The sequence below is a fragment of the Euphorbia lathyris genome, chromosome 7 (genome assembly GCF_963576675.1).
Source record: "Euphorbia lathyris chromosome 7, ddEupLath1.1, whole genome shotgun sequence".
Classification (NCBI taxonomy): Eukaryota; Viridiplantae; Streptophyta; class Magnoliopsida; order Malpighiales; family Euphorbiaceae; genus Euphorbia; species Euphorbia lathyris.
The window spans coordinates 82,650,683-82,664,472 of NC_088916.1; the positions used below are offsets into that span (position 1 = coordinate 82,650,683).

The 13,790-nt window shown below is 32.5% G+C and overlaps 1 protein-coding gene across 3 annotated transcripts; it reads right to left on the minus strand.

Moving 5' to 3' along the window:
- Positions 1-2,646: 2,646 nt before the first annotated feature.
- LOC136200667 (protein DEFECTIVE IN MERISTEM SILENCING 3-like) lies at positions 2,647-8,009 on the minus strand. Of its 3 annotated transcripts, none has more exons than XM_065991090.1 (8): positions 7,882-8,009; positions 7,316-7,417; positions 6,974-7,088; positions 4,912-5,149; positions 4,412-4,603; positions 4,020-4,337; positions 3,132-3,357; positions 2,647-3,051 (listed from the first exon to the last, which is right to left on the minus strand). In XM_065991090.1, the coding sequence occupies exons 2-8, from the start codon at positions 7,400-7,402 to the stop codon at positions 3,016-3,018; spliced, it is 1,212 nt and encodes a 403-aa protein (XP_065847162.1). In that variant the 5' UTR covers positions 7,403-7,417; positions 7,882-8,009; the 3' UTR covers positions 2,647-3,015. The 3 variants fall into 3 exon arrangements, with proteins under 3 accessions (XP_065847162.1, XP_065847163.1, XP_065847161.1); XM_065991091.1 differs by having other exon boundaries at positions 7,816-8,009; XM_065991089.1 differs by having other exon boundaries at positions 7,316-8,009.
- Positions 8,010-13,790: the final 5,781 nt, after the last annotated feature.

Consider the following 13,790-nt stretch of genomic DNA (forward strand, 5'->3'; position numbering starts at 1 on the left):
AGATTAGCCTATAAATAGACATGAGATGTATGAGGAAATCGACACTTTTTATATTCATTGTAGCCGAGCTTTGGGCAATTGTCTTTCCTTTTGTTTTAGTTTGTTTTAAGTAGTTTCTAAGTTCAAATTCATGTTTCTAAGTTATTTCCATTCAAGTTTGTAAGTTGATTTTGAGTTTTGAGAAAGAATTTCTTCATCTTTTGTGTTTGATCTCTTACTTTCACTAAGTTTCACTTTGTTTCTCACGTTTTTAGACTCAATAGCAAGTCGATGTGGTTTCTAACACTTTAATGTTAGGAATTCTCATTTACTTAAGGCTTCCTTGTCGTATTTAAGTAACCATTGGCCCGGTTAGGTAAATAGGAGTGAAGGAATAGAATGAGGTGATCTAAGGTCTTAGCACCAAGTTTCTTTTAGAAATCACCATCTTAAAATCACAAATTTCTATTGGTGTTTTATTTCAATAGCTTTGATTTGACTCAAACTTAGAAAGTGAACCCGACTCCCTATTGTTTTTAACAATAAAAGTTTTTATCGCTATTCAAAAACAAGTAGATAGCTAATGCTTGTCCAGAATATCTGTGGGATTGATCTTTATACGTAAGTATACTGTATTACTTGGAGGGGTAAAAGATAGGAAATGGAGGCGTGTAATTGTGTCTAGTTTTTTTTTTCAATGTTTTGGCAACACGACCCCAACCCAAGTATTAATGTCCTAAAGTATCAATTAGCTCCCGAAACAAACTTTAAACCAAGCCTTGAATAGCATTAACTTGTGATAGGATACAATTCTAAAATTCTAAAATAATACTCATCATTTTTAGACATTTACCCATAGTTGAAACACTTGAACTTGTAGCACACAAACGCACCCATGGAGAGATACTTTGAGCCACGAGCACATTAAATAGTTCGATTATTTTTCTTTGATGTGGGATCCACGCTTGTTTTTAACTATAGGGTTTGCATCAAATACTAACCGAAACCACACGCACCGAACTAGGAATTTGATATGATTAAGGACTTCTTTCATTTCGCCACCACATAAACCAATAGCCTACCCGAAATCATTTTCCGTTGTTCACCATTTTGAGCCTTGCCCTTCTTTTGCCACCACAATATAACCCTATTCCATCACTTTCTATCCAAAAATCCCGGAATCTATGAGTTTCTAATAGATAAATATGAGTCTAAAAAAGAGAGCATCAAAGCAAAAACATATACATTATTTGGCTCACACACATTACCTCCTTAGGAATACAATTCTGACATTCCGAAAAAAAAAGCTTATTCAAAATTTTTGAGAAAAAAGGGGAAGAAAAGAAAAGAAAGAAATAAATAAATGCTCTCAACTACCCAATAGTGACTTAACGTTTTAGAAACTTAATAAGATGCTTAAGCCTCATTTCCATCATAATCACACCAAACCTTAACCCTTCATTACAACCCATTAAGCCCTTTTGATCAAATCCTAGTAAGGAGGCATAGTGGTAGAGGTTGGACGATAGTTATCACTTGTGTTGGAAAATTGAGAGATAACACCTTACCCGGAACACTTAAGCGTAAAGAGTGAATCCTATGTGAGGTGTTTAACGAGTTCATTAAGTATCAACTATTTGAAAAATGTCTCACTAATGGCCAAAAGTATAAATTCAAAAATCGTTTAGTTACTCAAGGTGTTTATCATGTTTCGGACGGCTCGAAATTATGATCTTCTACATTGTTACTTGAAATGAATCATGTCTCATTCTTGATTTATTTTAGTGCTTGGTTTTCTAGTTTTGTTTTCGGATTTAATTTGCTTGAGGACAAGCAAAAGCTTAAATATTTGTTTTTCATCAGTGATTCCATGACTACTAGATTGAATATCCACAATATTTCGAAATATTGTGGATATTCAATTACTTTTAGTTTGCATATATTACATGAGAAATGAAATTTAATAGTGTTATGGAATCATTGATGAAAACAAATATAAGATCTTAAAGGGCAAAAATACTAATTAATTGTATTACAATAAATAAAAATATAAAACTAAATAAAAAGATAACATATAAAGTTAATAGGGAAAGAATATAATATGATTAATTTAATTATGATGTTTAGCTTAAATTGTATATATTTTGTAAACGTTAAGTTTAAATTCGTATTATTTTGTGAACGTTAAGTCTATATTGGTGCTATTTTGTACGTGAGGCCTTAATTGATGTTATATTATAAACGTTAAGCCTAAATTGATATTATGTTGTAAACGTTAAGCCTATATTGGTACTATTTTGAACGTTGAGCCTAAATTGGTACTTCGCCAAAAACCTTAGGCCTATTTTGTTACCTTATCCCTATAAATTATGACTATGTTGGAAAATAAAAACATAGATGTTTTATTTTTATAAAATAGGATAAAGAGTTGTTACTTCAAATTTAATTTAATTTATTTTGACTATTAATTTTATAAAATAGAAATAAAAACTTAATGATTAGATAATTATTTCCAAAAACAGACTAGCTTAATATATAAGAACATAGAAACTAGTAAATTATTTACCCAAATTAATCAAAAAGTATGCAAAAAGAAAAACCCATGATAATTTCACATAATGTAAAAACTTCAGGGTTTATGAAAGAACTTGTAAAAGTTGCTCCTACTTGAAGTGCACAACATTTTTAAACAACTCCAACTCAGTCAATACAAAAAGTCAGTTAAAAACATTGATTATGAAGATGTTAAGAGTCCAGAAGTTACTAAATTTACCCACTGCTACTCCTAATGGTTAAAAACTAAAAGGAAAAAAAATGGCAAATTTGCTACTCCTAATACGAACCGGTCCTTACTGCACACCACAGATCGAAAAGGATGGTTTCAAACCATTGATTTCACAAAACCAATTGCTCCTGGTAACTGAATAAGCTGCCCTTTTCATGAAAAGAAATTCGTAGCCCATTCAAAAACGATAACGGAATAGAAGACTTTTCCGAGTTGCTATCCTGATAAGGATTTGATTCCCCTTTCTAATATCATCTAGGGTTGAACCTATCCTGTCCTCCCTGCATCTGAAGTGAGAGCAAATGCTGTTGAAATCTGCAAAATACAACTCCAATCCAACTCAATTAAGATGTGTTCAGTGCAATACCTGAGCTGTGTTTGCAGATGTTTGTGAGAGAAACTTAACAAACTCTTCCTTCTTTGTCTCAAAATTGAATCTTGCAGAATTTAACAGCATTTTCTCTCGCTTTAAATCCTCTGTCAACTTCTCCTTTTCCCATGTCTTCTGTTTGAGCTGATTCTCAGTTTCCATGTAGCTATCAGGTGGATTTGCTGACATGGAAGGTTTTGGAAATCTTACATCAACATCAGTCCTGCGGAACAAAAAATATCCACAAAGAAGAGGTACCAAATGAGAAATACACACACAACACGCGCTCACACACACATGTAACTCTAAACATAGGGTATGCCAAAATATGTTATTTACTAGCCAGATGCATCGCATGAAACATAAAGCGCGGTCCGGTGTACTACGCGTCCCCGCTAAGCTAGGGTCCGAAGAGGGATCCCATCACAAGGGTCTACTGGGGGAAGCCTTCCTCTGCCAGGACTTAAACCCGTGACCTCTCAGTCACACAACAACAATAATGTTTAACATTGCGCCAAGGCTCATCCTTTGAATCAACCATTCTAGACAAAATACGTATTTCTTTTCTTTTGTATGATAGTGGTACAAAAATTAGGCGAAGAAAAATCCATGCACCAAATATCATGAGTTGAATTTGGAAGGTCAGAGGCTAATGCTATGGACCCTATAGGTGGCCTATATATTATAATCGAATTATAGCACATACATAATTCTACAATCTATCATGATTCAGAAAGACATTTCTTTCTTAGTGCATTTAAACTACCTACATGCAGAAAGCAAATTCCGAAATACCACAAAAGGAGATGCTGTAAACCAATGAAATTCACCATTAGATCAGATTGGAAGACAATTTCATGTCAATAATGAAAGCAAAATACTTACCAATTCCCCAAGGAAAAGAAACCATTAGGCTTAATAATCCCTCCATCTAGTGAAATTGCTCCATCACTTATAAGTGGAAGAGCAAGTAGCATCTCCTCCCTACTTTTGTAAACTTGCAGGCGAGAAAAGAGGCTGTAAAATAGAGTCTCTCTGAGGCCATAGGCATCATATACATACAACAAATTCATGTAATCCACATGGATCATGTTAACAGCGAAACCAATAAATCCAGGTGGGCACTCGCCATTAGGCAATTTTGGCCGTAGAAGATCAAGCCTTCTTTGAGGCTCATCATCCACAAATTCACCACAGTAAGGTCTACAAGGGAAAAACAGTTTGTAATTCAAGAGCTGAATTCCAAACAACAATAAAGAAAAGAAACAGATACATGCCTTAAATTTTCGAGACAAATGACAAGAAATCGACCATCCAGAGTCCGTCCGATAGTAGTACCAAAGCCTCTAATTCCAGAATCACTATTTATATGGCCTTCCTTGTCATAAGTTTCAAGAGCTTTAACACCTTCGTAAGTCTTGCAAACAATTCCTAGCATTGTCTCTACTCCTAAGTACTCTGAAAGAAGCCTGCAATAAGAAAGAATAAGTAAAAGTATATTGAAAACAGTGCAGATAACTAACAACAACTGCATTATCATGCAGCTCTTTAAAGCAAAGATCAGTGTGGCAGTAACGGAGGCATTTCACTTATTGAAAATAATAAGAGCTCTTGGAATTGTGGAGTACATAAATTAACCGACTACATTAGAACCAGGAAGAGTATGCTGTATTAGCAAGGGAACTAATCATAAGACTTATTTCATAGAAGAGGAAGAATCTACATGTTAGATAGATAGTAAATATCAATAGCAGATAAAATGCAACTTCAAACTAACCTGCTAAGATTATCATCATCCACCTTGCCCAGAGTAGCAACAATACCAAGCACATCCTTAGTGAATGCGAGTTGAGGTGCATGAGTACCATGGCGCGTTGTCAGCTGACACAGAATGCCTCCAGCAGAAGTTTCATGCTGCAGAATCTGCTTTACTGTTTCTGCCTCACTCTGATTGGAGGAATGGCTTTCACTTTCACCACTAGGAGGTCTTGCGGAGTGATAATTACCAAGAATAACTGAAAGGAAAATTGTCAGTAGCAAAAAAATGAAAATGGAAAAAGAGATATTATGCATCACAAATGATTATACAGATAAAATCTCCAAACAATCCTAGCATCTAAAAGTAAATCCTTCTATTCGGAAACACTGACTCGAAGTTGAGATAAAAAAAACTGCTCACGCTACAAGTTCTGAGCTTTGGATTGAGTTACGGTTCCTTGACTATGAAATCATGAAGTAAATCTTTTTCGACCTAGCTTACCTATAATGAGAATTAATTTCCTGACCTCGGAATTTGTTTTTCAAATGATTCTTACTTTATTAATGATAAACACTTCCATGTTATAACTTATAAGAGTGCAAAAAGCAGACTTGAACTAGGACTCCTGCTCCTATTATAATTCAAACTTCCTAAATAAAAATTCTGAAAATAAAATCATACCCCTATTAGAATTAAAACTTCCTAAATAATAATTCTGATAATAAATTCCTACTCCTCAACGACTAAGACTTCCTAAAAAAATAACAATTATGAAACTAGTAAGTCCTAAACCTAATCAAAATAACGATTTATTATGATATAGACTAGCTACAACAATTTTAACATTGCCTTCCCCTACAAAAATGAGTGTGATCTCATGCACAAACATGATAACTGGAGCTACTTCAACATAGTCATAATTATAACAATCCCCTTGGTATTTCGTTTCTCTAAACGGTCCTTCCACTGCTGGCCAGCAGTCCCATCTTGATAATTTCTCTTTTTTCATATAGCCTTGGTAATTCAGCAGACTTATGACAGTCATACTTCAGCAGATTTATGCAACTCTACTTTGACCACTATTGTGCCTTTCAACAGTGTGTTGATGCTTACAAAAATGCTCACACATATGCAACCAACCAGCTCAAGGGATCATACGACCCATCAAACTTAGGACATCCAGTTTCTAGAATTTTGGAAGCAGACCTCCTCCTGCGGTCGTATTCTACTGTCCACCCCCATGTCTCCTTCCTTGTTGTGCTAGATTGCCTCAATTGTTTCTAGTTGGAGTACCATGGCCTCCACCTTTGGCCTGTCTTTGCAGTATGAAGCTCAAAAAGGCTTCAAACTGTTTTTCCAGATTACTTGATTCAAACTGTCTTTGCCTTAGAGAAAAACCCAGATCTCTATGATGAGAACTCCTGACCTCTGAATTTGTTTTTCAAATAGTACTTTACCAATGATAAAATGGTTCCTTTCTATAATAGTACAAAAGGCAGACTTAAACTAGGATTCCTATTCTATTAGATTTAACACTTCCTAAATAAAAATTCTAAAAATAAACTACTATCCTATTAGAATTAGAACTTCCTAAATAATAGTTCTGAAAATAAACTCCTATTTCTACTAATACTAAGACTTCCTAAATAAATGATAATTCTGAAAATAACAATTTCTAAATAAATTTACTCTGATTTGGACTAGCTACAACAGTTTCCTAACAAAATAGTTTTTGGTTTATATCAGCAAAAACTTTACTGAAATATCTTGTCTAATTAAATTAACTAAAACATTGAAGGAGACAGTGTATACGAATGACAGATCTAAACATTGCCACCACAGTACTTAAAGCACCTGGAGAACCAAGAATTAATGGCGAACAATTAAAAACAGGTGACTCAGTTGAATATGTTAGGTAGCTACCATGCTTAAATTAAAAACCATTACACTACAAAACATAAATTTGTTCCTAGATGTGATTGTATCCAAGTGAACTGCACATGCAAATACTTCTTAGCTGAGTAATCTTCAAGAAGAACTAATCCTCTAGAAGAGGCACAAAAAATAAAATTTAGCATACCTTGCAGATCAAGTATTGAGTCTTCTAATTTGTTTCGTTGACTTTTCAAAATTTTCAAGTTATCCTCATGCTGCATGATTTTGATTCCCGCTGCGTGTAGATCATCTTGAAATTTCTGCAAAGGTTACAATTTAACAATTAGTTCTTTGACCTACTTTACATTGTAAATAAGCTCTAGTAACTTAAAGGATGTCTAAAAAAATACAAATTGCAATGTGAAATTTCTGCTTTTTTTTCTACAAATGTCAGCTCCATAAAAATAAAATATAAATAACAGAAGAATTGCTTTTGATTTACGTCCACATCACAACAAAATGTAAAGATGCTATGCAAACTGAAAACCTTAGAATTGTATATGACGGATTGGGCTTGCATAGAACCACCATTTTGCATTTCATTACTTGGGATAATACTAGCTTCTTCTTCCATCAGAGCTGACAAATTCTGCGGAAACACTCTATGTAAGAATTACAGCTAAAACAAAAGGATCGACTTAACACTCTATGTAAATTCCATCTTTTGATGCCTTCAAAACTGTGAATGATTTAAAACCTGGATTCATGTTAGGGCTATGGAAAATTTTCAAAATATAGTTCACTGAGTGAAACAAAATGAAGCAGGAAAAAACAAATAACGAAAAAGGAAAACAGAATCCAGCCACACTAATCACCAGCCTTCTTAGGGTCTCCAACTTTATCATACTCATTTAAGCAACAATTCAAAGAAAGTTCAAAAGATACATAAATATATAAATCACAAATCATATTCATAAGGTCATTATAAAAACACAAATAATACTCTCAAGTCATTATAAAACCACAAATAACATTTGTAATATTAACTAATAAGTAATTAATTCATAGCAGATCGAACAGATGAGAGGAAAAATTCGATCAAAGCAGATCGACCAGATGAGAGAGATCGACTTCAGCAAAGCAATCGAGGAAGACAACTGATTGCACAGAACCACAGAAGAACTCGACCAGATGAGGGAAAAGATTTAGGAATTTCAATTTTGTTAGGGTTCAATGCATCGCACAGGAGAGATTTTTAGTTTAGGGTTCAATCGATTTCGTGTCCATATATACTAGTAATCATGGGATTATTTCATTTTAATTCTTATATTTTCTGAGTTTTAAAAAAAAACCCTTATACTTTCAAAGTTTTTTTAAAAAACCCCTAAAGTATCCCAGAGGTGTCCCCGCGTATCCCCTCATTTAAAAAAAGAAAAGAAAAAAGGGGATACTTCCTAGGGGTGTCCCGTATGTATCCCGATGAATCACCGCATCCGGAATATCAGATATGCGTACGGTGACCTCCAGAAAGTATCAATGCTTCATAGCAGCTCTAAGACCATCTCCAACCCAACATCAAACCGTATGCATCAAAATACGGTCATTTATCATCAAATTTGATGCTCCATCAAATTTTTTGATGGAGCATCATTTAATAAAATAATATTATTTATTTTCTTTTTCATTTATTTTATATACATAAAAACCAGAAATCAAGAATCATTTAACACTAATAATCAATCCATGCAAAATCATTTAACTCTAATAATGATAAAATGGGTTGGAGTAAAAACATTGTAGCAATATCAAAACAGAGAGAGAAAATGATAAAAACATGGTTTGATGCAGTAAATTTGATGAAATGTGTTGGAGATGATCTAAGCCCTGGTTAGTTGCAAACTGAAGAGAACAGTTCATTATACCCAAAAAGCAATATTACCATCCATACGTGGTTCAGATCAACGCGGTTAGGTTTTGACAACAACAAATTTAACTTGTCAAAACTAATTTGTGTGACTCACTTATATACCAAGTAAAACAAAATTCACTTGAAATTATATGATTATTGATTTATACATGTGACCAAGATCAGGTAACAAGTTATCACTGCATATTGATATTACTCGACGAGTAACACCTTTCATTCGAAGTCAATATATTAGTTGGACAAATAATCATTGAGTTATACAGTCATTTATATGAAATTAGCCCTTTTAAATTTAATGAAATATTTAGATTTTGTTTTTAACGTCTTCTAAACACTATATTTTTTTTTCATGTGTATACATATGATTGTGATTTGTTACTCATGAGTTAACAAATTACGAACACGTGCAATGGAGATGGCATGATTTGTGACATAGAAGATAATTTAAGGAATTATTTTCAAATTGAACGAACTTGTCAACGTTGAGAGTAATATTGCTCTTAATTGTCAATCTTAGAGGCACAGTTGCACAATTTTAGATGTTAGAGGTAAAATTGCACATACCTATCAATGTTGAGGCTATTTTTACATCTTATCTGAGTTTCAAATTTTCTATTAGTATGTGTTCACCGCTTACCCTTCCTCGCTAACCAATCTTTAATCAAATAAATATTTCTATTAGTATGGATGAAATTGAGTTTACTTAAAAATGTTATGCATAAAATTTTATTATTTTATATATTTAGTGTACATATGTACTTTCTGAAAAAATATTAGGATCAAATTTAGAACTTATCCGTAAATTAATTATGTATGAAAATTATAACAAATTTATTTAAGATATAACACCTCATTTCAAATGGCCAATTTTTTATTTTTCAATTTTCACATTTTTTAAATACAAAATTTATTTGTTGCAATAAAATGAACAAGAGAGTGGAGAATTTATCTATACATGAGTACTCATGGTTGTAATATAAAATAGGTATACTTTGTAAGTTCACCAGGTTCAAAAAATTTATCTAGATACAATATATATTTATCTTTTGAAATGGAGTCCTCGTTTTAATTAGATGCCGTAAAATATAGTTTTCTGCTTATTTATTTTTAAAAATAATATGTGAATTTATAGTCATAAAAAACATTTTTTATGAATATAAAAAATAATAAAAATATATATTTTTTTTAATTTTTCTAAATGACATATAGTTTTGAATAAAAAATAAACTAAGCGGATAACCATCATAAGTGATATGATGTAAAATATGGCAACTTATCTTTGACCTATTTCAAACAAAAGAAACATTGAATCTAAGCAATATCGTCTCAATTGGTAAGCAGTTACATATATAAACAAAAATTATAATATTTATTTTAGGAAAAAGGAATAAATAAAATTATAATAATTAAATATTTAGGAAAATGACGTTATTTTCAGAATTTCCATTAAGCAGTTACATATATAAACAAAAATGAATAATATTTAATTTATAAGTTTTTATTTTTTTTTAAACCATTTATTTTATGAGTTTTAAATAATGAAGTAGTTTCTATATATACAATGGGTAGGTGAGTTTATTTGTATAATGCTAGTTTTACACCTTATTGAAAGAGAATATAAAAAGATCTTCATGGCTGCTCTGGCTAATATTGCACATGTCGCGGGCAATGACTAATCATGAGGAGGACTTGTTTCCTCCTCTAGTTATGGTTGATCGCGGACGACATTGTGCAATATTAGCCACCAGTAGTCTTTCTTTAGCCACAAAGTGTTTTAGCACAAGTCAACAGTTATGGAAGGTGTTTTTCTTCTTGCAGATTCATACAAATTTAATCAACAAATCAGAGTTATCAAGGTTTTTTTCATCTTGCAGATTCATAAAAAAATTAGTCAACAAATTTCCATATTATGTTCTTTCATTATCCATTTGATTAGATCTGTTTTTAATTTGTGAATTGTACTGCAGTCTCGTATAGATTATAGGTTTGATTACCTTTTGGGAAGGAAAAATTAGTGAATAAATTAGGGTCGGACTTCTTCTTTTTTTCGATTTCTGATTTGCAGATGAACATTTTTAATTTGAATTGATTTTTTTTTTTAATAATTGGGTTCTTAATTCGAAGATGAACATATTTTTTATTATTTTCCTGCTTTTTTCCACCCAATTCAAGCTTGTATGTATATTTGTTTATTCAATCAATGGATTTTGAATATGGGATGATTCAATAAAGTTATCTTACCAATTAGGTTTTTCAGTTCTTGGTTCTGCAACGGAACTGCTGGAATTTTAGAGTTTTTATCAAATTAGGCTTCTTCTTCTTACTTTAATTTTTTATCCAATCCTAATCCAACCCCTAAGTTTTGTTTTAATTCAAACTGTTATTCTTGACAATTAAAGCAGCTTAGTCTGGAATCTCTTTTTTTTTTTGGGTTAAATGAGAAATTATATCCTAATCGAACATTAATATGTAATTCTAAAATATAATTTTTTATTTGGAGGCATAATTCCATGGTTTTCTTACAAAATGGTTAAGAAAAATTGAATAAAATGGTTAAGATTTTACAATGACATTTACATGTCAAACAACATATCTTTTTTAATTTACATTTTTTTTCTTGTCTTAGTACAAATGGAAAGAGTGATGTAAAGAGATTTGTTGTGTTCACAACAAAGAGTGATGTATATAGTTTTATTTTGTACATTTCATTAGAGAAGTTTTGATAGGTATACCATTGATTACGACACTGGGTGTATTCTGTGGTGCCTAAGATTTTATGGGGTGAATTAGCAAAGGTTGTGTATCCTAATTTGGAGCATAGTTTGTCTCTTACAAAAATAAAATGCAGATTACTGGCTGTTAATTAATGAGACTGAACACATTAACTATTAGTTCTTCATATTATGGAATAGTTTGCTCATGTTTTCCATCTCCTAACATCAAGTGATTCATAGTTGTAGAATCAATTGGACCTTAGGTTAGTATTTACTTGGATTGTCAAGAATTTCAAATGACAGAATTCTAGATTTCATCAAATAGGAGAAACACTATGTTTTGTTATATAACTCTAAATGCTTAAGAATTGAATGTAGATATTGATGCATTATTCATCAGTTCATATCAATTTTAATAATTCTGAAATAATTTATGTACAAATAATTTCTTTACATAATTCTTGCACGTTAAATGCATGTTTACAGGTTCTAGAATTGTATTTCTCTCAATGAATGCTTCTCTTCCCTCTGTTGCTTTATGGCTCTAATACTTTCTCCTATCCTACTGCTGACGAAGGTTTACAAGTCAACAAATTTTGTTCACATTACAGCCATCACCACTTTATAGAATTGAAGTCTTAACTTTTATTTATTGCATCTTATATTTTCTGCAGCATGTGCAAATTAGCAATTTTGATTTTTGATAATGTGGGTATCCTTGACCTGTTAAATAATGTACATCAGTTTTTATGGGATATTCAAAGAAATCAAATATACCAGTCTTTTGGTTAGCATTAATTGTTTGAAATGCATTTAATCTGTTCAATCTTCATTAAGGTACAAAGGAAGAAAGTAGCTCATTCATTGCTCCCAAGACATGATCACTCTATTGAGCTTTCAAATAATGACCATTATATATAGCTATTTTCCTTGTCTATCTTGGCCTGTCTTTGAGAATCATTGGGAAGCTGTCTGTTGTAGCCATCAATAACAAACCGGTATTTGACGTCAGATTTGGAAAGCCTATCCATATCTCTGTTGATTTCATCCATTCTTATCACTTCCACGTCTGCAGTTATGTGATGCTTTGCACAGAAGTCTAGCATCTCCTGAGTCTGAATTGTGTAATGGATATGGCTTGATTGGCTTACCTTTCTTTGATTTAGTATAGCTTGTACTGTATTAAAGAATCAAGTTGACTTCTTTGAAACTTCAGGTTTAGTGTCAACAAGTCTTGCTAGGCATATGCTAGGCAGTTCCTATGTATGAAGGTTACCAACAAAAGCCATATTTGGAATCAACGCATGTATTGTTCCCCTGTAAGAATTAATTAGATTTGAAAGATAGGAAATCATATATATACTTCAGCTAACTCATATTTAATGGATTGGGAAATGTGAACCTGAATACGGGCATGAAACCAGAAGGATACACATACTACAAAACGGTTCTGGTATGATGTCCTTGAGCTTTTTGTTTGTGTTGTAACCGGTACAACATCAACTTTCAATTGGGTTCCGTTTTTCACCGGCGAAGTTCTGCAATCAAGAATAGAATATCCTTTTTTGTTCTTCTTGAAGCCGGGTAGATCTGCTGATGCACTCACATCTTGTCAAAAAATTTCTTCCTCTTTCTTCACCATTTCTTTTCCTGTACCAAATTAAAGTTTTTTTTCTCAGTTCTGAACTGCCATAGTTGTCTATAAATTTGCGATTCTCATTACCCCCTCAATGATGATTGCCTCCTTGATTCAGATTGTTACTGTTATTGCCCTGTTTTCTCCTCTGAATGCTGGAATATAAGAGGTCTTTTAAGAAAAAGATAGTAGACAAGAAACATGAATGCAGTTTAAAGAATGCAGAAACAAAAGAGAAAGACTAAGATACCATAACAATATCATAACAAGATCTCAACTAGAAAGGGAAATAAGAAGAAAGAGATTAGATTGAGATTTAGTTTACAAGATACACAATAAGGCTTTATATATAACCTTACTATAGTTTCTGATTTTTTTATAAAGGAATTTAATGATAAAAGGATCATAGTTTTTGAACTTTCACACACCCCACAAGATTGACAATTGTTATAGTGAGCTACAGGACAAAACGGGGACGCATTCAGAGAATGGACGAAGAAATGACGAGCAAAACAGTTTTTGGGTATTTTTACATAGGTCTCGACGAGACCTAATTAGATCAGAGAGAGGTCAGGTCTCGGCGAGACCTATTTCAGCAAGTTGCAATTGGCGGCTCCTCCTTTCTATACAAGCCCATACTCTTAACTCATATTTCGGTCAATCGCTTTTTACTCACCATAGTATCAAGAGATTGGTGGAAAACTACGTTTTTAGACTCGATAGCAAGTCGATGTGGTTTCTAACA

Excerpts from the sequence above, each read along its gene's own strand:
- LOC136200667 (XM_065991090.1), bottom strand. The coding sequence starts at position 7,402 with ATGGAAGAAGAAGCTAGTATTATCCCAAGTAATGAAATGCAAAATGGT. Across the intron at positions 7,089-7,315 it reads CCGTCATATACAATTCTAAG|AAATTTCAAGATGATCTACA; the intron begins GTTTTCAGTTTG and ends TAACCTTTGCAG. Across the intron at positions 4,338-4,411 it reads ATTTGTCTCGAAAATTTAAG|ACCTTACTGTGGTGAATTTG; the intron begins GCATGTATCTGT and ends TTTCCCTTGTAG.